The sequence below is a fragment of the Lonchura striata genome, chromosome 4A (genome assembly GCF_050655825.1).
Source record: "Lonchura striata isolate lonStrDom1 chromosome 4A, ASM5065582v1, whole genome shotgun sequence".
NCBI lineage: Eukaryota > Metazoa > Chordata > Aves > Passeriformes > Estrildidae > Lonchura > Lonchura striata.
In genome coordinates, this window is record NC_140742.1 from 18,954,707 (window position 1) to 18,978,069 (window position 23,363).

The 23,363-nt window shown below is 50.8% G+C and overlaps 4 protein-coding genes across 16 annotated transcripts; 2 read left to right on the forward strand and 2 right to left on the reverse strand.

Moving 5' to 3' along the window:
• Window positions 1-1,494: 1,494 nt before the first annotated feature.
• FUNDC2 (FUN14 domain containing 2) lies at window positions 1,495-7,975 on the forward strand. Its single transcript, XM_021534523.3, has 5 exons — window positions 1,495-1,539; window positions 1,959-2,109; window positions 3,399-3,474; window positions 4,651-4,785; window positions 5,203-7,975. Exons 1-5 carry the CDS (start codon window positions 1,521-1,523, stop codon window positions 5,278-5,280), a joined length of 459 nt encoding a protein of 152 aa, XP_021390198.1. The 5' UTR covers window positions 1,495-1,520; the 3' UTR covers window positions 5,281-7,975.
• A 775-nt stretch (window positions 7,976-8,750) lies between these two features.
• MTCP1 (mature T cell proliferation 1) lies at window positions 8,751-17,156 on the reverse strand. Of its 10 annotated transcripts, none has more exons than XM_085570731.1 (9): window positions 17,131-17,156; window positions 16,755-16,809; window positions 14,501-14,610; window positions 13,593-14,415; window positions 13,328-13,498; window positions 13,122-13,173; window positions 12,859-13,040; window positions 11,859-11,925; window positions 8,751-10,172 (listed from the first exon to the last, which is right to left on the reverse strand). In XM_085570731.1, exons 4-6 carry the CDS (start codon window positions 13,698-13,700, stop codon window positions 13,126-13,128), a joined length of 327 nt encoding a protein of 108 aa, XP_085426857.1. In that variant the 5' UTR covers window positions 13,701-14,415; window positions 14,501-14,610; window positions 16,755-16,809; window positions 17,131-17,156; the 3' UTR covers window positions 8,751-10,172; window positions 11,859-11,925; window positions 12,859-13,040; window positions 13,122-13,125. The 10 variants fall into 10 exon arrangements, with proteins under 10 accessions (XP_085426857.1, XP_085426855.1, XP_085426856.1 ...); XM_085570729.1 differs by lacking the exon at window positions 14,501-14,610 and adding an exon at window positions 15,598-15,830 and having other exon boundaries at window positions 13,593-14,460; XM_085570730.1 differs by lacking the exon at window positions 14,501-14,610 and having other exon boundaries at window positions 13,593-14,460; window positions 16,759-16,809.
• CMC4 (C-X9-C motif containing 4) lies at window positions 8,751-17,156 on the reverse strand. 4 transcript variants are annotated; one of them, XM_085570734.1, is made up of 6 exons: window positions 17,131-17,156; window positions 16,755-16,809; window positions 13,122-14,610; window positions 12,859-13,040; window positions 11,859-11,925; window positions 8,751-10,172 (listed from the first exon to the last, which is right to left on the reverse strand). In XM_085570734.1, the coding sequence occupies exons 5-6, from the start codon at window positions 11,914-11,916 to the stop codon at window positions 10,003-10,005; spliced, it is 228 nt and encodes a 75-aa protein (XP_085426860.1). In that variant the 5' UTR covers window positions 11,917-11,925; window positions 12,859-13,040; window positions 13,122-14,610; window positions 16,755-16,809; window positions 17,131-17,156; the 3' UTR covers window positions 8,751-10,002. The 4 variants fall into 4 exon arrangements, with proteins under 4 accessions (XP_085426860.1, XP_085426862.1, XP_021390200.2 ...); XM_085570736.1 differs by lacking the exons at window positions 12,859-13,040; window positions 13,122-14,610 and having other exon boundaries at window positions 16,759-16,809; XM_021534525.3 differs by lacking the exons at window positions 12,859-13,040; window positions 13,122-14,610.
• Window positions 17,157-17,486: 330 nt separating this feature from the next.
• BRCC3 (BRCA1/BRCA2-containing complex subunit 3) lies at window positions 17,487-23,163 on the forward strand. The gene is made up of 8 exons (XM_021534533.3): window positions 17,487-17,617; window positions 17,953-18,072; window positions 18,686-18,773; window positions 19,413-19,501; window positions 20,012-20,067; window positions 20,758-20,889; window positions 21,232-21,275; window positions 22,417-23,163. Exons 1-8 carry the CDS (start codon window positions 17,513-17,515, stop codon window positions 22,566-22,568), a joined length of 786 nt encoding a protein of 261 aa, XP_021390208.1. The 5' UTR covers window positions 17,487-17,512; the 3' UTR covers window positions 22,569-23,163.
• The last annotated feature ends 200 nt before the right edge of the window (window positions 23,164-23,363 follow it).

The window sequence follows — 23,363 nt, forward strand, 5'->3', positions numbered from 1 at the left end:
TACATCCTGGGCAGCTACATCCCCAGCTGGGAAGTAGGTGCATTTGTTCCACGGGAGCTCAAGTGGGTAATGTTTCAGAAATCAGAGGTGCCATTTTTTCAGGGGAAACAGTCAAATGCGTTCCTACCAGGCAGCATATCCAAGCTGCCCAAATCGGCTCCAGGGCAGAGGCACAACAGGCTCAGCTGGGTGTGTTGGCTGAACGCCCTGCAGCAGGAACCCCCGTGCTCTTCCAGCACACTGAGCTCGCCTGCCACGGTGCTCAGCTGCCCAGAATGCTGGAGGCTTAGCGAATGGCAAAAAGCGCTGTTTCTGCCCTGCGACAGCTCACAGCCAAGCAAGAGCTCCCATGTCAGAGGAAGCAAACCACCATGGGCTTTAGGAGCCGCTGTGTCCCTCCCTGGATGCCGCGGGAGCCGCTCCGGGGCGGCGATGCCGCTGCAGCACCGGAGACCTCGGGAGGGATGCACCGAGGGCACGGCCGGGACACGGCCGGGACCCGGGCGCGCCCCCGTTCCTCCCCTTGCGCCCTTTCCCCTCGGGACCCTTTTCCCTCCTGTCCCTCTCTCCCGACCTGTCCGTCCGCGCCCCTCTCCCCGTGTCTGCCCATCTCTCCGCCCCTCTGCCCCCGTCCCCGCCCGTCTCTCCGCTGCCCCTCTCCCTTTGATTCCCCTCCTCTCTCTTTCCAGCAGCCCCTCTCCCCTCTCTCCCCGTCCCTCTCCTCTCTCCCCTCTCTCCCCGTCCCTCTCCCCTTGGTTCCTCTCTCCCCGTCCCTCTCCCCTTGGTTCCTCTCTCCCCATCCCTCTCCCTTCTCTCCCCGTCCCTCTCCCCTCTCCCCTCTCCCCGTCCCTCTCCCCTCTTCCCCTCTCTCCCCGTCCCTCTCCCCTTGGTTCCTCTCTCCCCGTCCCTCTCCCCTCTCCCCGTCCCTCTCCTCTCCTCTCCTCTCCTCTCTCCCCTCTCTCCCCGTCCCTCTCCGCTTGGTTCCTCTCTCCCCATCCCTCTCCCTTCTCTCCCCGTCCCTCTCCCCTCTCCCCTCTCCCCGTCCCTCTCCCCTCTTCCCCTCTCTCCCCGTCCCTCTCCCCTCTCCCCGTCCCTCTCCTCTCCTCTCCTCTCCTCTCCTCTCCTCTCCTCTCCTCTCCTCTCCTCTCCTCTCCTCTCCTCTCCTCTCCTCTCCTCTCCTCTCCTCTCCTCTCCTCTCCTCTCTCCCCTCTCTCCCCGTCCCTCTCCCCTTGGTTCCTCTCTCCCCATCCCTCTCCCTTCTCTCCCCGTCCCTCTCCCCTCGCTTCCCTCTCCCCTTTGTTCCCCTCTCCCCTCGGTTCCCTCTCCCCTCGGTTCCCTCTCCCCTTTGTTCCCCTCTCCCCTCGGTTCCCTCTCCCCTTTGTTCCCCTCTCCCCTTTGTTCCCCTTTCCCCTCGGTTCCCTCTCCCCTCTGTTCCCCTCTCCCCTCGGTTCCCTCTCCCCTCGGTTCCCTCTCCCCCTGACGCGCGCCCTGCCCGCGCCTGCGCGGAGCGCAGCAGCGTTATGGCGGTGCCGGGCGGAGGTGGGCCGGGCCGGGCTGGGCCGGGCCGGGCCGGGCGGGGCTGGCCGGGGCAGGCTCGGGGCGCGGATCCCCTCACCCCTCTCCCCCTGGCAGCGGGTCCCCGGCTCCGCGTCCCCGCTGCAGAGCGCGCAGTCGTTCCTTCGTTCCTTCGCACCGCGCGGCGGCGGCTGCCGGGGCCTGGCCCGGCCTGAGGGCCCGAGGGGCGGCCCCGGGCGCGGCGCCAGGCCCCGGCCGCTCTGCGAGGGGCGGCCCGAGGGAGCGAGCGGTCCCGGGCACGGGAGGGGGCTGAGGGGCCTGGGGAGTGCCGGCCCCGTGAGCTGTGTCTGGGCAGGGCTGCCGTGCCCGCGGGGAGGCACCGGGCAGCTGCAGGGGGCTCTGGTACGGCCCTCCCAGCACTGAGCCTCTCCAGGTGCCCGCAGGTGCCAAGGACGACACATTCAACGTGCTGGACCTGGCGGAGTACACCAAGAACCGGCCCTGGTGGCGCAAGATGTTCGCCCCCAGCTCGGGGTCGAGCGCTGAGAAATACAATGTGGCCACGCAGCTGGTGATCGGAGGGGTCACGGGATGGTAAGATGGGCCGGGCTGCCCGTGCTGCTCGCGGCAGGCACTGGCTGGGTCTCTGGGGTCACTCTGACAGGTGCTGGGTGATCATGTAGCAGTCAGAGAAGGCGGCTGCTCAGCCTCCTGTCCCCTGGCAGGGCCTGCTGAGCGCTGGGACATCTTAAATGTTGTCTAGAACTTGAAGAACCGAGACTGTCTTGAAGCAAAGAGAATTGCACCAGTCTGTAATTATTTTTAACTTCTGGCAAAAAAATGGTGCTGTTGAATTAGAACAGACAAAAACCCCTCGAAACAAGGATGCCTTCTCCACTGGAGGTGGATGGGCTTCAGGCATCTGCTTTAAAAACCTCCTGGGCTCACAGTTCCCAGGGTTTCCTGTCATTTGTAGCTGGGACCGAGGGTGGCTCTATTTGTAACTTCTTTCCCACAGCATCATTTGAGTTGAAAACTTTGTGTAATTACTGCTTTTTGCCTCTTACCATGCCACTCATCTTCACCTGGTAACGGGGTAATTATTTAAGTGTATGACAGCTTTGTCTTCTGACAGAAGTGTGACCTGGCTGCCTCTGTCTTGTACCTTCACTAGGTGTATTCAGACATGGGTAAAGGCAGGTTGCTGTGTTGTTTGCAATGCTCATAAGGAAACAGTGTTCCAAGGAAAGTGTGGTTTGGGTGGCACAATACACCAGCCCATGGCTGTGCATTGACTGAGCAATGGGGTGGTGCTGGATGCAGGAATGCTTTTCATGCTGAAAGCAGGTAACCCATTTTGGAGACCAGTATAGATCACTATGCTATGTGCTTGTTCCATCATTTTTCTCTTCTGAGAAATAAAATGGTAAAGTAAGTGGTTGTTTGCTGCTTACTTTATAAATAAGTAAGAAAGAGGCTTGTGATTTGCTCCACATGCTCTATCATGGAGCAGCACCTGTGCTCCCTAATTTCCCCTCAGAGATGATACCAGTTAAAAAAAACAACGTCAAAACGTAAAATCACTTGTTGATTTTGATGAAATCACAGGTTTCTGGTTACTCTTTTAGGAGAAGGATGAGGTTGAAGAGATAAGAATCAAAGTGAAAAAGGCTGGAATGTGACAGCACAAAGTGAAAAGCTATAAAGCATCAATTTTTTCTGGGTGCAAATCCTTCTCTCTGGTTGCACATGGGTTTCTTCTGCTCTTTCTCAGGCTGTCTCCAGTCTTGGGTAACTGCTGCCAAAGGCAGCCTTGCCTGTGGGAAGCATAATGTGTGTGTGTGGTGTTTCATTCTCCTGACTGAATGCTGGTTGATTTGTAGGTGTACTGGATTCATCTTCCAGAAAGTTGGAAAGCTGGCAGCAACAGCAGTGGGAGGAGGCTTTTTCCTACTTCAGGTGTGTATGAACAGCAGCCCAGGCTTTCTGAGAACTGTGCTGCTGGGGACAAAGGTCTCTCTAGGAACCACTGCCTGTTGGGGTATGTGGGATCAGTCCACCCCCTCTGCCAGGAGCTTTGTGTGGCTGTAAATGTCAAAGGTGTGTGTTCTCCAGGGCACATGGATGCAACAGCAGGGCAGGGTTTGTGTGCATAAACCCCAGGATTGCCAGTGCACATCCACTGAGGATCTGCTACCAAAGGCTAGGCCAAAGGCACAGGAGAGCTTTCACTGCAGGGGCACCTGAGTGGAGCATGGGACAGCCTTCAGCTGCAGTGAGCCATGCTGCTGCTGCAGAACAGGCTAACATACTGAGTCCTGTGGCTGTGGACATAGTGTCCCTGCAGGAACAGCCCTGCATGTCAAGAAGAATTTACCCATGTCTGTGGCATGCTTCCTGCCAGCCTGGCTTCCCGAGGAGTCAGCCAGCACAGGTGGGGCTCACTGTAAAGCACTGGGGAAGAGAAGAGGAAGGAGATCTCTCTCTGTCCTCTACCACTTCTGCTGGTTTCCAAGAGGCCTGGCATTGAGGGAAGCTACTCAGATGTGTTCATGTATCTGGTGTATCCTGGAGCAGGTAGAGCAGCTCTCAGGCCTTGTTCAGCTCTCACCTGTTTGCTCCTCAGGCAGACAGGTCTTGTGTGTGACTCATTCTCCCTCAGTCTCCTGGTTCTGCTTGTTCTGCTGAATGTCAGAAGCTTGCTCTGGGTAGAGGGAGTTCCACAGCTGAATCACCCTGAGCAGATAAAATAGTTTGAGAGGAATGGGCTATCAATAGCTGTGTCCACCCACACGAGCAGGAGAACTGCAGAGAGTCCCAGTAATATCCATGGCAGTTGTTAGGGGGAGGTGATGCCAGCTTTACAGTGAGGAAAAGAGGCTGAAGTGGGCTAAGATGCAGTGTGTGCCCAGCAGTTTGGGGATTACTGTGGGAGACAGATGTTGCAGAACACTTGATACAGCTCCAGGGTTGGTGTTCTGTTCGATTTTTAAGCCAGTGTGCCCACTGGACCAGTGAGTGGGAGGTGGCTGTGGTCAGGGGAGGTGGCTGTGGTCAGGGAAGGTGGGTGAGCAAGGGGTTTAGCTGTGGTCATGCAGGACTTCAGGAGCTTTTTTCTAATCCTCAAAACTCTAGATTGCAAACCACACAGGATACATCAAGGTGGACTGGAACCTAGTACAACGGGACATGAACAAAGCCAAGCAGCAGCTGAAATTTCACACCAGTGGTAATCAAATGCCTCCAGAAGTGAAAAGCAGAGTGGATGAGGTGAGACAGCTCTCCCAGGGCATGTGCTGGAGGGACAGTAGAAAACGGGGTTGATTCTTGAGCTGTTAAGGATGTTCAGTTGTGCAAATACAAGGAGGGGATTCTTGGATGACAGCAAAATGGGAGAGATGACAAAAGCTGTGGATGCTGCCTGCCTAGAGTTTAGGAAGACATAATTTCCCACAGCATTCTCCTGGAGCAGCTGGCTGCTCATGGCTGAGCAGGATGAAGATCTGGCTGTGTGCTGGTGCAGCTGGGGAGGGGAGGTAATTAGGTAGGAAGTTTTCCCAAATCTGAGCAGTGGTATCTCTGTGAGCATGACTTGCCTCAAGAACAGCCTGAGGGATTTCTTAGCAGGAGGGTCAATGGGTGGCTTGATGTTGTTGAACACTGTTGTCTCTTTTCATCCCTGCTTAGGTGGTCATATTTCTGAAGAAGAATGTTATCTTGACTGGAGGGTTTGCTGGAGGATTCATGCTTGGAATGGCATCCTAGAAGCTGCACTCTCCTTTCATGCCCAACTTCCCCTCCCCTACTGCTGTTATCTCTCACTTAGAAGTCAAAGGATGTTGCCAACAGGCTCAGTCCCATCTGCTCACAGGTTCAGTCCTTATTTCTTACAACGCTGCTTCTGATTTCCACCTTTTTGTTCTGTCTGGGCTGTTAGTGTGCTGGGGTTGGTCTGGAAGCTTACAACTCTCAGTGTATCATGATTTCCCACCAAATACACCCAGTCTCAAATATTCTGATGAGCTTCTACTTCATAAAAATGTAGCAGCAGAGAAACTTCTTAAATGTGCTTATTCCAGGTGCTCAGGACTGTTACATGTACCTTTGTCTGCCAGTATATGTGTCAAACTCTTCACCACTCTTTATGTGTCAGCTCTTCATCATGGTTTAGCTTTCAGTATTTCTGCCCTGGCACCTGGAACACCTCTGCTTCCCTCTGCACAGAGGTGGTCTGTGGAATCCAAAATGTGGTTGACTATCCTGGGGTGGGTGCAGAAGTGTCAAAGCACAGCCTGAGCTGTGTCCAGGACAAGGGAATATGGATTTTCCTGCCCTCCCCTGATATTTCACTGCACATAGGTGGCCATTTGGCTTTGTCTCTGCTGGTATCCTTCCCCGTACTGAAATTGCAGCACTGGTACTGCTGATGGAAACTGAGCACTGAGGCTGATTCTCCAGGCCCTTTCCTCATGATGTGTTCTGAAAGTCACCAAGTTCTGTGCTGTAGAACCACCTGAAGGCTCAGCCTTTGAGGTTCTTTCCTGCTTCCAGCAGGCCCAGCCTGGCTGTGGCAGATGGGGGCATTTCAGCTGTGCCATTTACTGTAAAACACTCTGGGCCTCTGGCTGGGGTTTCCATGTCTACCACAACCTTCTCTGGTCACTTTGGTTTGGTTATGGTATTGGTTATGCTCCTCGAGCTGTAACCATGTGGGACAGGATTGTAGACAGGAAATGCATCCCTGCTTAGGGTATACTGTACTGGTCCAGGTCCCTGTTGCCAGCTGTACTGGAGAAAGGAGGATGGTGTGAAATCTGGAGTGCAGTCCTTTACTTGCCCCTGAAGAGCACAAATTCCTTCTCCCTGGTCTCTGCAAGCAACTGAAATGACAAAACTTTTGTGAAAATCAGACTGCACTCTTGTGAGAGCGGTTCATTTGCATATTTCTGCCTTAGTTATGTTCCTTTTTTGTGTTTGCCATTTCCACAAGAAAAGCTGTTTGCTTAATTCCATCAGCTGCAGCCCTTCTGCAGGAGATGAGGCAGCCCAGGTACAGAGCTCAGCTGTTTTTGGATAGTCTGACTCAGTGCAGTTGTGTGCAGTACAAACATACATCCCCCAGAGGTATTCTGTGAGCTTAGAGACTTGTCTGACAATGTGGTGATGTCTTCCAGCAGGTATAGGAAGGAGTTCTTGCCCAGAATGTGGGATTTTATATGAAAGTCAGCTCATCTTTCAATGGGAAACATGGTAGGGAACAATGACACTCTGGGTGGGTGTTTTGCAGCATCTGGCTCAGCAGCTGCACCCCATTTCCAGTGCTGTGCAAAGGCTTTGTGATCTGCTGCTCTCAGTATGGCTGGAAAGGGGATCTTTCCCCAAGAGCTTCTGGTAGAGCTGAAATGGTGGGTTCTTCCACCAGATGGTTTGGAATGAGCACTTGCATTTGGTAGTTTTGTTTCAGCTCTGCTGATTGAAGTGTCCATATAGTACCACATTGATTAAGCTGAGGTTTTCCTCACCTTCAGGATCTGAAGAGAGGCTGCAGGTAATGAGAAGATAGAAGCTGCTGTCTTTTTTCCTGTCCTGCCATACATGGCCAAGGAGAATGAAGGAGCAGCTGGGCTCACATCCTTTAACAATGGCCTTCCTAAAGGCCATCCTGGACTGCAGGAGTGATGGAATGTAGCAAATAGGTCTTAAATAAATTGGTGTTTAGCAGTTACAGATGGTGGTGGGATTTTTTGGGATTTGGTTTGCTTTTCTGTAGGATCTGCAGACATGAACATGCATAAATAGATACATTGGTCTTGCAGGTTATCTCTTGTTCTTGTAGGACAACAGCATTGCTGCTCTTTGGCTGAGTGGGCTGCAGAACGCAACTTCTTCTGAGATGCACTGATCTCCACAAAGCTGTCTCCAACAACAAAGCTCAAAGCAAAAATCATTAACAGACCTTAGGGATGTTTTTCAGGCTCACATAAGTCTCTGCTTCTGCCCAGCCCTAGGTGGGGCGAGTTCTGCTCAAGTCCCAGTTTGCTGCTGTGGAGAGAAATGGCCCAGAGAGGGAGCTAAAATGCTGCTTATTGGGGAAACAACAGATTATTGCTGAGTTTGATGTAAATGTAGGCAGAGAATGGACAAGGACATCAGGATGTGGCAAATCTTTCTGCTGTGCTGGTGTTGGGCTCACGGCTGGCACTGTTTGATGCTGTGGGGCAACACTGGAAGCTTTGATGCTGGATCAGTCTCTATGGGGATGCATTTTCATTGGTGCAGGTGCCAAGATGGGGTGTCCCTTCCCCTCCCCACTCCTGCTCCTTTCAGTCTTGTTTCAACAACTTCTGACATCTGTTACACTATGAGAAAATTTCAAACACATTAGGCTTTTGAAGTGGTTTTATATATTGTATGTAAATGCTTGTTGAAGTGATATTTTATTAAACAGTTTTGCTCTAAATGCTTCTCTGTGTGAAGTCTGTTGGCTTCCTGGAAACCAGCACTTTCCTGTCTCATGTGATTGAGGGAAGCACCTACAGCCAGACCAGCAGCAGGAGTGTAGCAGGCAGCACTTGGGGACATGGGTGAGTGGTCAATTGGCAGTGCTGGGGGAATGGTTGGACGCGATCTTAAAGGTCTGTTCCAACGTAAATGAGTGTATGAGGGCACCAGCCTCCCCTCATCCATGCAGGTAACCTGGGCTATCTCAATAAACCCCTCTCCCTTATCATCCTGGCACCAATCACCCATATTCCCAAGAAGTGGGGTGCTCCTAGGGCAGGAGGTGGGTCTGTAGCCAGCCTGGGTTGCCTCTGCTGAGCAAATTTGTTCCACCCAACTTCAAATGGGCATGGAGACAAGGCTATTTCTTTTTCATAGGTGCAACAAAAGCCTAAATATATATATTATCATATATTAATGACTTTCCACTGTTCCTGCTCAGATAGGACAAAAGAGAAAAATTAGCTACTTGTCAGTGTTTGAGATGGTTCACAACATTGTCATCACTTTTCCCTACTTTTCAGGGACACTAAACCCCCTGTTTTGTCTTAAGGGTTTTTCTTGCGGGCGAGGGTGGTGGGAGGGGAAGACAAGCCCTAAATTACTCTGATCTTCAGCCCCAGTTATAAAAATATCAAGCAGCTTCTATTTAAACATGATCTCACATGGCTCTGGGCTGTGAACAGCAGCCAAGACGCCCAGCTTGCAGCCCAACAAACAACCAGAGACCACAATTTGTTCCAGTTGTTTATTTTGTACCATGGTATTTCAGAGCAGTGAATGCAGATGGTTTGCTCTTCTAGGCTTCAGTACACACAACTATTGTGCCTAGACCTCAGTGGTTTATAGAAGCTCTATTTCATTAGTAAGTTGTACTTGATCACAGCACAAAAGTCCTTTACGGCTAGATCTAATACAGAGTTAGGGCTAGTGGGTTGGGAGCCTGATATTTGGGTGCCTGGACTCCTGCTACAGGCAGCGCTGAAGGGTGGTGCAGGAACCTGTCTATGAGCTCTTCCTACAGGTCACAGGAAATTCTGCTGCATGGCCGAGAGCTTCTGGAAAGCAATCTCTCCTGGGGTCCAGACACAGCCGGCTGGGGAGTGAGTCTGGAATGCTGTATGGAAAATTACTGCCTACAACTGCTTGTTCAGTAAGCAGCACCTAAGTCAGTTCTTGGATCTAGCCTAGGGCTCTGTGACAGGCCTTTGGGTATCAGCAGTTTTAACTAGACTTGGATTCAAAGCATATTGCTTAAAGGTGTTCAATTAGACATAAATTTATAAATTTTGTATCAACAGTCAAATCTTTCAAATGAATATTGCTTTTTTTAAAAAAATATCCTATCCCTGTAGCAGTCCCTGAAATTATATTCCTGTAACATCTTTATCATGCAAATAGCAGCGTGTAGGCAATTCAAATATAAAATAAACAACTCTGTCCAGTGGAAAAGTGAGGCACTTAGGCAAAGTGACTTGTAGTCACTCATGATCTATACAAGACTTAGGAACAATCATCAGACCTGATTCCCATTCTTGAGCTTGAACCACTGGACAGGCAAATATTGTCTGGAACTACTGCATGGTGGCAGCAATACCTTTGTTGTATCAAGATGGGTTTGTTTCATGTTTAAACTCACTCTTCTGAGCTCATTTCCTGTACCTCTCACTCCAGAAGCCAGAATAACTCGGTTCCAATTCTCCATTTTTAGAACAAGGATGGATTAGAGTAAGGTAAGCATCCTAAAAACATCAAGTTGACATTTCACAGGTGTGATGCAGAGGCAACATAGATTATGTTTTCATACAGAAAATAAAGTTTGTTAACCAGGCCATATGTTGGTACTGTGTAATGCTTTTTGGTGTGCTGAATGGTGTGTTCCAGGAGCAATCTGGCTTTTCTGAAAGTCTAAAGAAGGCTTGAAAAAAACACACACAAGCTCTTCAAGTGAGTCCATGCTCCAGCACCTGCTGGAGCTGCATTGTGTTACTGAGGTGGTGGGGGAATTCCTTTTGAAGTCAGCTTAGCCTTTTCTCTCTCCCTTTCTTCTCTCTCAAACCCTGAACAACAGACGGATCTGCCCTTGGTGTACCGAGCGCAGCATTTCCGCATCTCCTGAAGCGCAGCTTCACACTTGGACTCCAGGTAGTTGTTCGCTGGAAAACAAGAAGGAGACACCAGGTCTGCAGAGAGGAACAGGCTGTGTTCCCTGGGGGAGCACACCTAGCCCAGCTCTTCAGCTGCTTACAAGCTTCTATCATTTTCTTGCTCACAAAAACCTCTCTTTAGGTGCAGCCACCTAAAGCTGTGGCCAAAGGCTGACAGAGAGGAGCCCTGCAGGAAGAGACTCAGTCTGGTTTGAGTTAAGAACCACCTGCCTGTCTGCCCAGAAACACAGGGCATGCACAGCCACCTCCTCTGCCTTGGATGAGCTCTGCAACCACGACACAACTGCAATCACACCCATTCTGACTTTTAAAATATTAAAAGAAGCAACAGCAGCATAATGTGAGACACACAGCACCCGTGGAGAGCCCAGAAAGCAGCAGTGAACACCTTCTAGTTAATGAGCAAACCACACTGCTGTGATCATTGGGCTATGAATTCCCTAACTGGGCTAGTGAGTGAGGTGTGATACACACACAGAGATCACCCCTGAGAAAAATGTTGTGGTGATTTCTGCAAGCTGGCAGCCCAAAACGTATGGCAGGCCCTTGGAGAGGAGAGCTGGTCTCTCTCTGCCATAACCTGCAGTTGATGAGTACTCCAAGGCTCTCCTAACTGTCCCTCTGCCTTTGCATCTTTGTTTCTAAAACTGTAACTACATACAGGCACACTATCATCTGTCAAGGATGCATTGCTGAAAGTCACACACAGATAAGAAAACACAAAAGAGATTTACAGCAGGCATTCAGTCTCTCAGAGGAAGCAGCAAGATCTTTTGGAACAATAAGTTTTGAGAAGTCAGTATCTCCCAAAGGTCCAGCTCCCAGCCTCCATCTCACACACTGGGTACATTCCTCAGTTAAGGTTCTGTACTTTAATTAAAGAGGAAAATTGCTTTGCTCTCTGTCCACTCAGCTGCTTCATCTGTACACTTCAGAGACCTCCACAGCACAATACATGAACAGCAGCAGTGACAGCGATGTGTACATGCAGCAAAGAGCTTCTCTGCCAACACTTAACCATTCAGATCAAAACTGTACACAAACCTACACAGGAAAGCACCTGGAATAACTTCCACAATGTTACAAAAAGAACATTGCCACAGATGGGACTAAAATAGGGTCAACTATCAGCTTTTAACTGCAGTAGTAGAGGGAGATAAGGTAGTCCTTTGTGGGAGAATGCTCCAAACCATGAGGACATTAAAGGTCTTCTCCAGACAATTGCTGGGGACATGAAAAACCATCTCACACCTCGAGGACAGAATTCTGTCCCACCTCTCTTGAAATGCCCCTGGAGCAGCTCTGCAGTCTTCTCATGCACTCCACTCACTCCCTCGCTAACCACACTGTAAGAGAGCTTATTATAAAGTCTAGCTCTCCCTGCCCATGGCTGAATCCCAAAAATACATGTGGGATCTCACTGCCAGCATGGAGAACACTATAAGCACATTACTGTTACTAATCCTCTGCTTTATACTAATGATGTCTCATTATTTATAATTAAGCACAAAGTAATTCTACTAAAATCAGATGTTATAATTTTGTTCATTTTGTGACCAGGCAATGCTAATGTGCTTTGTTCCTTCTCAGCGTGAAAGGAAAGGACAAGGTTAAGTTAAAAGAATTAAGTTCCACCAAAAATCAAGACATCAAAGACAAAGTGGCACTTGGTACCTTGCAAGCATTTCTGTATTTCACAGGCTTGTTTCTGGCAGGGATCCTTCCGGGACATGTTCAGGAACTAAAATGACAGGAAAATGTTACTGCAGATCAGGGTTCTTTACAGGGGGTAGGGGAAAGACAATGTCCTACAGCCACATCTTTCAAGAGCTCCCAATTTCCCCTACTGTCATCATTCAGAAAACATCTACTGCTGCTTGCAGGTGCCTGCCAACACACACAAGAACTCTCTGTGTCTGGCTAAAAGATGATGATGGGGACAATGAATAGAGGAAGTTTCATGTCACTAAGTTTAAAAGCCTTTTTTTTTTCTCTAGTTAAAATGTATCCTTTTTCACTTGGATATACAAAATTTCCAGAAAATATTCAAATTAACACAGCTGACTAAATTCTAAGTTTTCTATCTCTAGACCTTATACTGAGACACATATTTATGTGAAATCCACATCTGTAAGCTTTACACAACCAAGGATTTGGTGGCAAGTCATGGAACCACAGCTGGAGAAGGCATTTAAAAAAAGTAATCAACCAAACAACTCAGTTGTGTATATGCCATAAAGCAACAAGAAGGGCTCTTTTCACTTTATTTCAGGAGAAAGTCTCTTGGAAATTCTCTCCTTCTGTCCAAAAAACCCCTCAATCAGACTGGAGGACAGCTCCATCTTGTTCAAATACATCAGAAAAGGATTTCAGACACTCAAGTTGATTTTTCTGTAGCTGTGACCTGTAACTGTGTCAGTGTAAGAACAAAAGCCAAGCAAAAGCTGGTGGTACCAGCAGTTGAACAGGAGACCTCTAAGGAAAGCACCAGTGTCACTGAAAGTGGTGGTGAGACTGAACCCTCTGAGCCACAGTTCGGCCTCTGCTCAGAGCTGGGCGCTGCTGCCTTTCCTGTTTCTGACAAGTCACCAGCCCACAGCAGTTTCCAGTATCATTAGGGCATTTTTGCAGCATCCTGGCCAAATTCCATTTGGGGCAATTACATTCTGCCTACCTAGAACTCCCCCTGATGTTTCACTTGGTCACAATACTCCTCTTCACTGCCTGTCCTAAACTCTTGTGTGCTGCTGCTGTGTGTTTTTAACTGCTTCCACCTCAAAGGTGGCTGCATTTCAGTGGAGAGAGAACCTTTTATTGTACAAAACAGACAATGGCATCTTCCTAGAGCCACTGCTCCTGAAAGACAAAAATTCATAGTAAAGAAAGACTGGGAGTAAACAGTGCACAGTATAAAGCAGGGGTAATGTCTGCACATACCAGATTAATCCCCAGGCACGAGTTTAAGCAGCAGTTCTTCAACACCATCAAGCTGTAAGTGACAAGGAAAAGTTCAATACGTCTACAGTTAACTGCGGTTGAGCTAACGGACTTCAACAAAGTAACAGTCCTTTGCCGTCCCTCAAGGATCTCAAATGACTTCACAAACAGGAATGACTATGGTCTATTGTTGCCACCATCCTTACCATGAGATGGTGCTCTATCTCCCAAACGCGAGAGTTACTATCCCTGTACTGCTCACCCTGGGACAGCTGCCACATGTGAGGCAGCCGGGATGGGGGGAGCTGGCTGGGTCGCAGCGCCTCACCCAGGGGAACCTGAACTCTTTGGATCCGAGCCCTCAGCATACCTTCCTCCTGGGGGAAAGTAACAAACAGAGCAGGCAGTTACTGGCAGAGGCACCCGAAACAGCAAAGCTACAACCACGGGGAACTCAAAGCGCGCACTTGCCTCTTCTGCAGCCACGAGCCAGGTTTTGCGGTGCTCATCGCAGTAAACCCCCACGCGGCGCACCCAGAGGCGCACGGGGGGAGCCGCAGCCTCCCCTCCCTGGGCCATCCCGCGGGCTCAGTAGCGCCGAGCACATTCACGGACACAGCTCCCGGACCTGGCAGCCAGGCGCTGTCCGACTCCTCGGCTGAGATGCTACGTGCGGAAATGTCCCTAAAAGTCAGCTCGGGAGGCTGAGGTGGTGCCTAAGGCAGCGGAAACGTCAGGCCAAGTCGTACACTGGGACACGCGTGCTGGGCGGCATTGGTAAGGCATTCTGGGGCAAAAGGTGCTATTGGTACAAAGTTAAACCCTGTGAGTATTGGCTTTGCTCATTCCGCTAACAGTCCTATTAACAGTCTTTGTGTAAAACGAGGGGGAACAAAGAGGTGGTCTAAATCCCAAAAGCAAAACTCGTGACCAGCAGTGAGGTGAGCTTAACAGGAACGAAGATCACTCTGGAGACAAAGCACAGAGCTCGGTGTGCAGGACTCTCATCTTTGGAGCTCGCTGAGCTGTCGGGGTGCGGGATCCTTTGTCTCATCTCTCAGGGGTGGCAGCACTGTCCATTCACACCCAAACTCCTCGGGAGCAGCACTCAGGACTGCGTCACTCGGCTTTTGGCTGGTCACAGAGAGCCACCACCACGGGCGGAGGAGCTTGGGGCATTGAGGTGGTTCCTGCTACTGTAACTTTTGTTTAACAGCACCTTTATCTGTGTGCCAGTTAGATCAAGCTGAGCCATTAGCAAATGGAGGTCAGGGGATATGATTCTCTTTGAACCCTAGAAGAGGTAATCAAAATGGTACAGACAGTCTTCATCCTTTATCTAGGTGTAAAGTAGAACAAAGTTAAGCTGTAACACATACAACATCCTGCTGCTATGAAGCAGATGAAATATTCTTTATCCCAGTGAAACACAGTGGTCTTCTGACAACTTGTAAGGTTATAAGGCATATTTCAAACAGGAGCAAGAAATCTGGGTACAAAATAAAGGAGTGAAAGTCAGGGAGAGAAAAATATAAATTGCTATGCATTAGGGTGCGTATATAACAGAAAATAGTCTTCTATGATGCCTTCCATATCTTAATATCAGTGTTTCTCTACCTTTTTGAGACAAAGGAGCACTCAGCCTTTTTGAGAACAAAACACCAACCACGGATCAGCCTGAACAGCACCATCACAAACAAAACATTGAGTGTTCTTTTATTACTTCTTTTTTTCACCCATTCTGTTTGTTTCCTTACTTGATGTGTGGGGATGTGCACGTGCCCTACACAAAGCACCACTGTTCTTGCTGCCATCCTGTGACAAGGGACAGGCATTCCAAGGAATGCCCCACCAGCTGGATCACTGGCATTTAGAGGAATGTGACTGCAGTCTGACAAGCCTCACAAGGCCTTCAGGAATTAAGGTTAAAGGGACATTACTGTAATTCGTTTCCTTTCTGCTTTAACCTAAGCTACATTACAAATTAAACATCTGTGTGGAACTCTGCACAACAGTGAAATGCAGCAATTGTCACTGATCACTTTCAGTCAGCTGAATATAATCACCCCAGGTGGAATTCGGCCAGGACACACTCCTACTCTGCAGTAAACTGGAAAAAGTTCCATCATGATAAGAAATGCCCAAGAACTTGCTTTTATTCCATTCAAAGCTGGAATTTTTATAGGTCATCATCCCCAGAACCAGAAGGCTCAAGACTGGCTGCAGTAATAGAAAAATATGTCTCAGTAAGTGAGCTGTGTTTCCTACTGTAGGTAAGCTCTCCTGGAAGGTCTCCTATGCAAACAGTGCCCTGGTTCAGCCTGGCTGAACTACAGGTGGTAGGACTAAAGCACAACATGCACATTTGTGTTCATGGTGAGTGGAGATGGCAGCGATGACAGACCCAGGACAACAGAGCAAGGTCTCATGCAGAGGCCACTGTGCAGAATGGGCAGAGGTTAATGTGTGCTCTCACCCTTTGCCCCACTGATTTGCCCCAAGCTTCCCCAGAACTGCAAAGCTGAAAGGCTCAGTCTGGCCTGTGGAGGTGCCCAGGTAGTGCCACATGGAAAATCCTGAGGTCAGGCAAAACCGTTGATTGGGTTTGGGGTGGGGCAGGAATGGGGTTAGAGGTGGGGCAGGAGTCTGCAGCACCCAAACACACCAAAGAAACTGGAGATTCCACAAGCACACGCTCAGACAGTGCACCTGAAAACATACAGTGTCTTATTGCTGCAGGTTTGATTAGAAAGCAAAAACAAAGCCTGAAGGAAGACATGGGTGGAAGGAGAGCTTACTTATACTTTAAACAAGTTTTAAACCCAAGTTCTTACACTGCTTGCTTCACAACCTATCAAAAAAAAACCGACACAACCAACAAAAAAACTAACAGCTTAAATTTGCAATTGCAGCATCATCCTTTGAGACTTTAACATTCCCATCAACATAGCTGTAGAAGTGCTGTTTTGGGGAGATTCAAATCCCAGTCCCCACAGCACAGACAGGAATAATATTGGCAGATGTTTTGTCCACCTTAGCATCAACCTTAGAAGTTTAACGCTGTTCTGGGACCTGGATGGATTTCTGAGCCACAATACATGGATAAATGTCAAGATGGCCAGGAGGAGGAATGCAACTTGTAGTCACGACAATTTATTTGGTTTTAAGTTGGGTACATTAAAATATATTATGGAAACAGTGATAGAAATTGCTCCAGATGCTGCCTGGACCACCCCAGAGCTGGAGGTCAGTGTGCTGAATAAACTCCACCCTTTATCACCTTCTGTTCTAAAAAGCAACTGGGAGTTCAGCTGCCATTTAGGTCCCAAGGAAAAGCACTGCTGAGGCTCAGCAGTGCTGTGCTGACACAGCTACAGCCCCCAAGCAAGGCGGGCCAGCCTGGCCTTCTGCTGGGGCACGAGAGCTGCCTTGGCACCTCAGGGCTACAAGGGTGCTGAGCCTTCCCCAAAAACCCAGCCCAGCTCTGGCAACAACTCGGGGATCTGATGATCTGGTGACTTAAGGGCACTCTAAAGCTTCATCTCGGGGGTTTGGGCTCTACCCTGCCTGGAGCGAGCCCCTGTGGCTGCACGCTGCGCTCTGCCCGACTACTGAGGGGTAGCAGATGCTCACCGACCAGCCGGGCTGTCCAGCAGCGTGGGGAGGGCAGGCCGAGCTTTGGTGGGATCTAAAACAACAGGAAGACAAAGAGATGGCCGTAATGCGGGGGGAGGCAGGCAGAGAGGCGGGGAGGGCGAGGGAGGGGACGCGGGAGCCGGGCGGAGGAGCGGGAGCGGGCAGCGCGGCCGGGCCCGGCCCGGGCCGGCGGGGGGGTGTGGCGCGGCCGTCGGACGGGCCCGGCCGTGGCGGGGCGGGCGGGAGGAGGGCGCAGCAACCGGCACAGCCACCGCGCGCCCCGGGCCGGACCCGCGGGGCGGGCGGGCGGCCCCGGTGCGGGGCGGCCCCGGTGCGGGGCGGCCCCGGTGCGGGCGGCCCCGCCGTGACCTACCTGCACCGCGCCGCCACCGCCGCGCCGCGTGCGCCGCGCTCTGCCGTCCCCCGCCCCCCGCACCCGCCGCCTGCCCGCGCCTGCCCGCAGGCCCCGGAGGCCGGGCCCGGGCCCGGGGCCAGCCGAGTCGGGCTAAGCCGGACCGGGCCGGGCCGTCCCGCTCAGGCCCGGCCCTGCCATCCCCCGCCGCTCGCCGCGGGCCTCGGCCGCCGGGCGGAACCCCGGCGCTGCCGCTCCCGTGGGCGGCACGGCCCTTCCGCCGCGACGCACCGCTCGCCCGGGCGGAGGCCGCGCCGATTGGCTGGGAGGGCCCGCGGGTGCCGCTGCTATTGGTCCCTGCGCCGAGGGGGCGGGGCGAGCGGCGGGCGCTCAGGGAGGCAAGATGGCGGTGCAGGCGGTGCACCTGGAGGCGGACGCGTTCTTGGTGTGCCTGAACCACGCGCTGAGCACCGAGAAGGAGGAGGTCATGGGCCTCTGCATCGGAGAGGTACCGCCCGCGGAGGGGCGGCCCCGGGGAGGGGCGGGTGGCGGCGCTGCCTCTGCGGGTCGTGGCCCGCGCGGGGCCGTAGGACGGTGGGGCGCGGGCCGTGACCGCCGGCACCGCGCACGGAGCGGCCCCGGGGCCCCTCTCGTCTGCAGCGCCGGCAGCCGCCAGCGCGTCGGTGAGCTCTGAGAGAGTCAGAGCTGAGTCAGGAAAGCTTCCTATGGCCAGAGCCCTGCGGTACGCACCTGTGCCCCGTGGTGCTCAGAGCTGGCGGCCGTGCCCTGCGGGCTGTGCTTTCTCCAGCAGAGCAATCACCGATTTCCTCTCTGTGTCATTAGGTGGACACCAGCCGAATCGTCCATATCCACTCTGTGATAATCCTGCGGCGCTCGGACAAGAGGAAAGACCGTGTGGAGATCTCACCAGAGCAGCTTTCAGCTGCTTCCACTGAAGCAGAGATATCCTTCAGCAAGACAGCAGCAGCTCGCCAGTGAAGTGCTTTACCTCGGAGCTCTTCCCATGGGCTGTATTTTAGGCCTGCAGTTGGCTTGAGGCTGTCAGCTGCTCCCTCCTGCAGCTGCTCAGCTGGGAGGGCTGTGCTGGCTGTGGGCTGTTGCCTTTCCCTGGAGTCTTTGTTGGTTCCAGTCCTTGCAGTGGAGCTGTGTTACAAGTTTTTTATCATTGTTTTATCTTTGGTCACAGGTAGAACTGCAGTGTGTTTATGGAGGGGGGTGGCAGTTCAGCAGGGAGGCTGAGTGGAAGAGGAAAGGTCAGCAAGGCTCCAGCTGCTGCACTGGGGAGCCTCTTCCCTACACACACTCAGTGGTGCTGCTTTGGACAGCTGCTGAAACGTTGTTTGCTGCCACATGCAAACAAAATCCAGTTGCTTCTGCAGCTGTGACTCCTGATGGTGCTGGGGAAGAGGCTCCCATCAGCTCCCTGCTCTGTTTCTTACCGCTCCTCTGAAGGGATCTGGAATTCTGTTGACTCATAGGAAGCCCTTTTAAAACTCTGCTGTTTTAAAACTCAGCCCTTCCCTTTGTTGTCCCAAAAACTCCTTGACCCCCACACAGGTTGGCTGAGATGACAGGACGTCCCATGAGGGTGGTGGGCTGGTACCACTCCCACCCCCACATCACCGTGTGGCCATCACACGTCGGTAAGAGCAGCCCTGGGCTCTGGGGGAAACCCCAGCTGCTGGTCCTGGCACTGGAGCTCCAGAGCCACACATTCCAAGAGCTCTGGGTCTGAAACGTTCCCTGATTGTCTGGGTGGGCTGCAGGGGCCCCTGCCAGTGTAGCCCCATTCCCGTGTGTGCTCTCCAAGGACTCAGATGTGATCCAGGAGTCACAGATCAGCCACTGCTGGTACTGCTGTTCTTCCAGATGGAAAAAAAAGACCTTGGGTGTGGGGAACAGCAAAAAAGCTGTGGGGATCCTGGGCCTGCTGTGATGATTTCTGATATCTGTGAGTGTTGATGCATAGGTGAAAACTTTCATAAAAGAAGTACCTGCGTACCTTATATGTATTGGACTTCCTGGTGATCTGTGGCAGCAGGCTGGCTGTGAGATAATTTCTTGGCTTTGTGAGCTCAACTTCTATTTTTAAGATTTGCTATTTAATTACATTTTAAATTGGATGAAGTTCTTTATTTAAACTCAACTCGTCCAGAATGAGGATATAAACATAATGTTTGTGACATTTGTTACCAGATTCCAGATCACCCTTCAGAAGGTGCAGATCATTTCCCAGTGCTGCAGGTGAGCAGGGCAGCTCTCACTCATTTTTGTCCCTGCAGATGTCCGCACACAGGCCATGTATCAGATGATGGACCAAGGGTTTGTAGGGCTGATCTTTTCCTGCTTCATTGAGGACAAGAACACCAAGGTAGGCAACTTAAAAATGGCAACAAACCCTCCAGGGGCTCATGAGAAACATCAGGGCAGAACTGAAGTCCTTGGGTGCAGCTTGCAAGGGCAGAGCTGTGCTGGGAGCACATGGAAAGCACGGTGGGAGTGGTTTGTATTGTGCTCTCAAGGACAGGAGAACAAGTGATTATTGCTCTGAGCTGCCCAGGGGGCTGCAGCAGCAGCTGCAAAGTGCTCTGAAATGGGCTCTTCCCTCAGGTGTCCAGCACACACAGCTCTGCCCCTCTTCCAACCTCCAGGTTTGGCTGTCATGTGTGATAAGCTGACAGTCAGGTCTAGGCTGTCCCAGCAGCTGCTGCTTTTTTCATCATTAAAGGGTTTATCAATATATGCTTTAAGCACCTCCAGCAAGCAAATCACAGCAAAACATCTGGAATTCTATTGAAAGCTTCCTAAAGGAATGTGTCTTTGCTTTGCCCTTTAGATGTTTTTTTGCTTTTGGAATCTGACTTTCTGCTGTCTCTCTTAGACAGGCAGAATTCTCTATACCTGTTTCCAGTCTGTTCAGGCCCAGAAGAGCTCAGAGTGAGTACAGAATATTATGTCTGATTGTATTTTGTCTTGTCTCTCCTTTCTCTGGGTTGTCTCTAGTAAGTGGCTTCTCAGCCTGTTGTGAAGAGCAAATGTACAGAGATGCCTGCACAGGGTCTCCTGATTTCTGCTCCTGCAGGCTGCTGGAAGAGAATCTAAAGTTTAGGAGTGATTCTTTTATCCCAGATAATTTATTCACTTAAGATTTGAGGTCAGGGTGTGGATTTGTGCTGCAATTCGTTGTGTAGCACCACCTTTTTGCTTCCAGCTCTAGAGTTTGAGCCTGGGGCCACAGGCCCTGGACACGAATGCCGGCCCTTTTCCATGGGAAACAGAACTCACCAGCCCAGGTTCCTGATGTCACTTTGCAGGAGGTGCTTGGCACTGCCAGGGCTGCCCGAGTCTGAGGTGGGGGCAGCTTGGGTCTGGGACACATCCTGTGCCCTTCGGAATTTTAGGAGGCCGCCGCCCACTCAGAGCCAGAGGCCTCAGGTTTGCACCTTACAATTCAAACTCAAACTCAAGACAAGTATGTGGATATAAAATGCTTCCCTTTGCCTGTCAGCTCCAGCATATTTCCCAAAAGTGGATGTGCAGCACTGCCAGGCCTTGGACAGACTGCTGTAAGGTTGTAGGAGTCAGTTTTTTGTTTGCTGCTTTTAATTACATCTCATAACCTTCCAGATATGAAAGGATTGAAATTCCCATTCATGTTGTCCCCCATGAAACCATTGGGAAGGTCTGTCTGGAGTCAGCCGTGGAGCTGCCCAAGATCCTTTGCCAAGAAGAACAGGATGCCTACAGGAGAATTCACAGGTAACAGCCCTGGGGCTCTGCCCCTCTCCAAGGCTTTTTTGCTGGCACGTTCTACTGTTGCTGTTACTACGACAACCAAAGCTTAGCAAAGCTGTAGAAATTAAGAAGGATTAGCAGCTCCTGTGCTTCTGTAGAACTGAGCCTGGGGTTAGCAGCAGAATTTTGGGGTTTTGTGATCATGAGTTGTTATCCTTGTGAATGTGCAGGGCTTCAGCAGGTGAAGATGTTTAGGTGTACCTGTGGTCTGGTTAGTAATTTGTGGGCAGCTGGTTTTACAGCCTGTGTTTAATACATAGTTCTCTGCTGTTTTGTCTCTAACCTGCTTTCTTTTCCTTCCCTTAGCCTCACCCATCTTGACTCTGTAACCAAGATCCATAATGGCTCAGGTAAGGATTCCTTTCTTGCACATGACAATCCAGGGTGCTGCTCCCAGGATCAAAATGATGGAATCTTGTTACACAGGAACAGAATTATAACTAGGAACTGAAAATAAAAACTTCAAAGGCCGTAAAACACCTTAATCCTGGGTGAATCATGAATGTTGTATCCTTCAGGCTTTGTAGAATTGGTTAAAATTATGGAAGACTTTGGGATTGTTTGGGGGTTTAGGGCTTGGTTTGTTTAGGTTATTTTTTATGTTGGAACAGGAAATGGGATTTGGGATTTGTTGAGTGTTAAAGCAGTGTCTTGTTGTATTGCACTAAATAGTTTATTCAGTTGTTGTTCTGCACTGGGTTTTGTATTTTGCACTGAACAGTATGTTTGTATTTCCCTCCCCTCGAAGCCCCAGTGGTGGTGGTTTCTCCCTGGTCCATTCCTCCCCTCCCCGCCTCCTCACTTGTATCCCATTGGCTGTGGCCCCTCTCCCCCACCCCCCTTCCCCTGGGTTTAAAATCTCCCCCAGCGAGACCCTCGACCTCTTTTCCTCTCTTTGCCTCCCTTGGACGTCCCTGGAGTGGTTCCACAATAAAGTGGGACTCTGGTCCCAAGAGGAAAGAGAACCTCCAGTCTTTTACTTTTGTCCTTGTGAGACTGAGAGGGGCCGGGGGTCCAGAGCTAGCTGGATCAGACCCCACAGGCCCCGGGATCAATCCTACAGTGGCTGGCTGACCTGTATGCATACTTCCATCTCCTGGCATGATATAGGTGTTACATGGGTGTGACATCTTTCCTTTTGCCACTGTGATGGGGTGAATCCTAATCCCATTTCTGTTCCAAGTTTATCACCCCATTGTTCATTCTCACATGTTTAGGAAATGAGGCATTCTGTGATACTTCTAAATTTAGAAATTAATTAGCATCAGTGATTAGCTGTATGCAGATTTTCATTGCAGAACTGTTGTCCCTGTCTGGGTCACACTGAAATGGTGTTTGCCTGTTAGAAGCTGCTGGTTCAGACCTTCCTGTGTGGTTGCCATGGCCAGGATGCTGGAGGGTTTCCTTGGCTGGCTGTTGGCTTTGGGGGTGTTGTAGCACACCGAGTCTTGTGTGTGTTGTCCTGGCATGATGTGTTGTTGCTCTTTGCAGTGTTCACAAAGAACCTCTGCAGCCAAATGTCTGCCATCAGTGGGCCCCTGCTGCAGTGGCTCGAGGACAGACTGGAGCAGAACAAACAGCGCGTGCAGGAGCTGCAGCAGGAGAAGGAGCAGCTGCTGGAGGAACTTGCTGCTTTAGAGTGAGAAGGAAATGCAAGACCCTTCAGGAAAGTGACATGAAAAAGGCTTCAAAACTACACCAGGCTGAAGGGTGGCCCTGCATTGCCTCAGTAGAGGCACTGGCTGTGCCTCTTCTCTTGCAGAAAAGAGCACAGCTCCAGGATCAGGACTTTACCTGCCCCAGCTTGGTGCAAAGCAATGCTGTGTCTGCAGTTGCTGCACTTGTGGCTCAGTGGTGGGGCTGGGCAGCACCTGAAGACTCCTGTTCTGGAGAGCACACACCTAGGGAACCTGTTGTTTCTCCCTCTATGTTTTGACAGAAGTCCTACTGCTTTACATGTATTTCAGGAACATGAGGGTTACAGGGGAAAATTCGTGTGTTCCTGCTGTCATATCGATGCTGCCAACTTCTGCCTTCTCTTAGTAGTTTCAGTTGACTGTGATCTTATACCTAGTAATGTTCTGGATCACTGGTCATTCATCCAGGCAGGTTAAGAAATGGGAGGGAAGCTTGGGAACAGACCTGGAAGATCTTTGACATAAGATCTGTGTTTAGCATATGTCAAACCAAATAAAGAATTCCAAAGCTGGAGCTGTTGGGAGTAAAAATTGAATGCTACCAAGTGCCAGTGTCTGCATTTTTTGGTCAGTCTGTATTCTCTTACTCCATGTAATGCTGGTGTGTGCTCAGCACTGAGGTTCTCTAGAAAATGAACTGTTTCAATGAGCTGGCTCAGTGAGAGGACTGTGGTTCCTTCCCAGAGGGAAGAAGGTTAAGATGCTAGGCAGAGAACTCATAGATATACTAGTCTGACATTC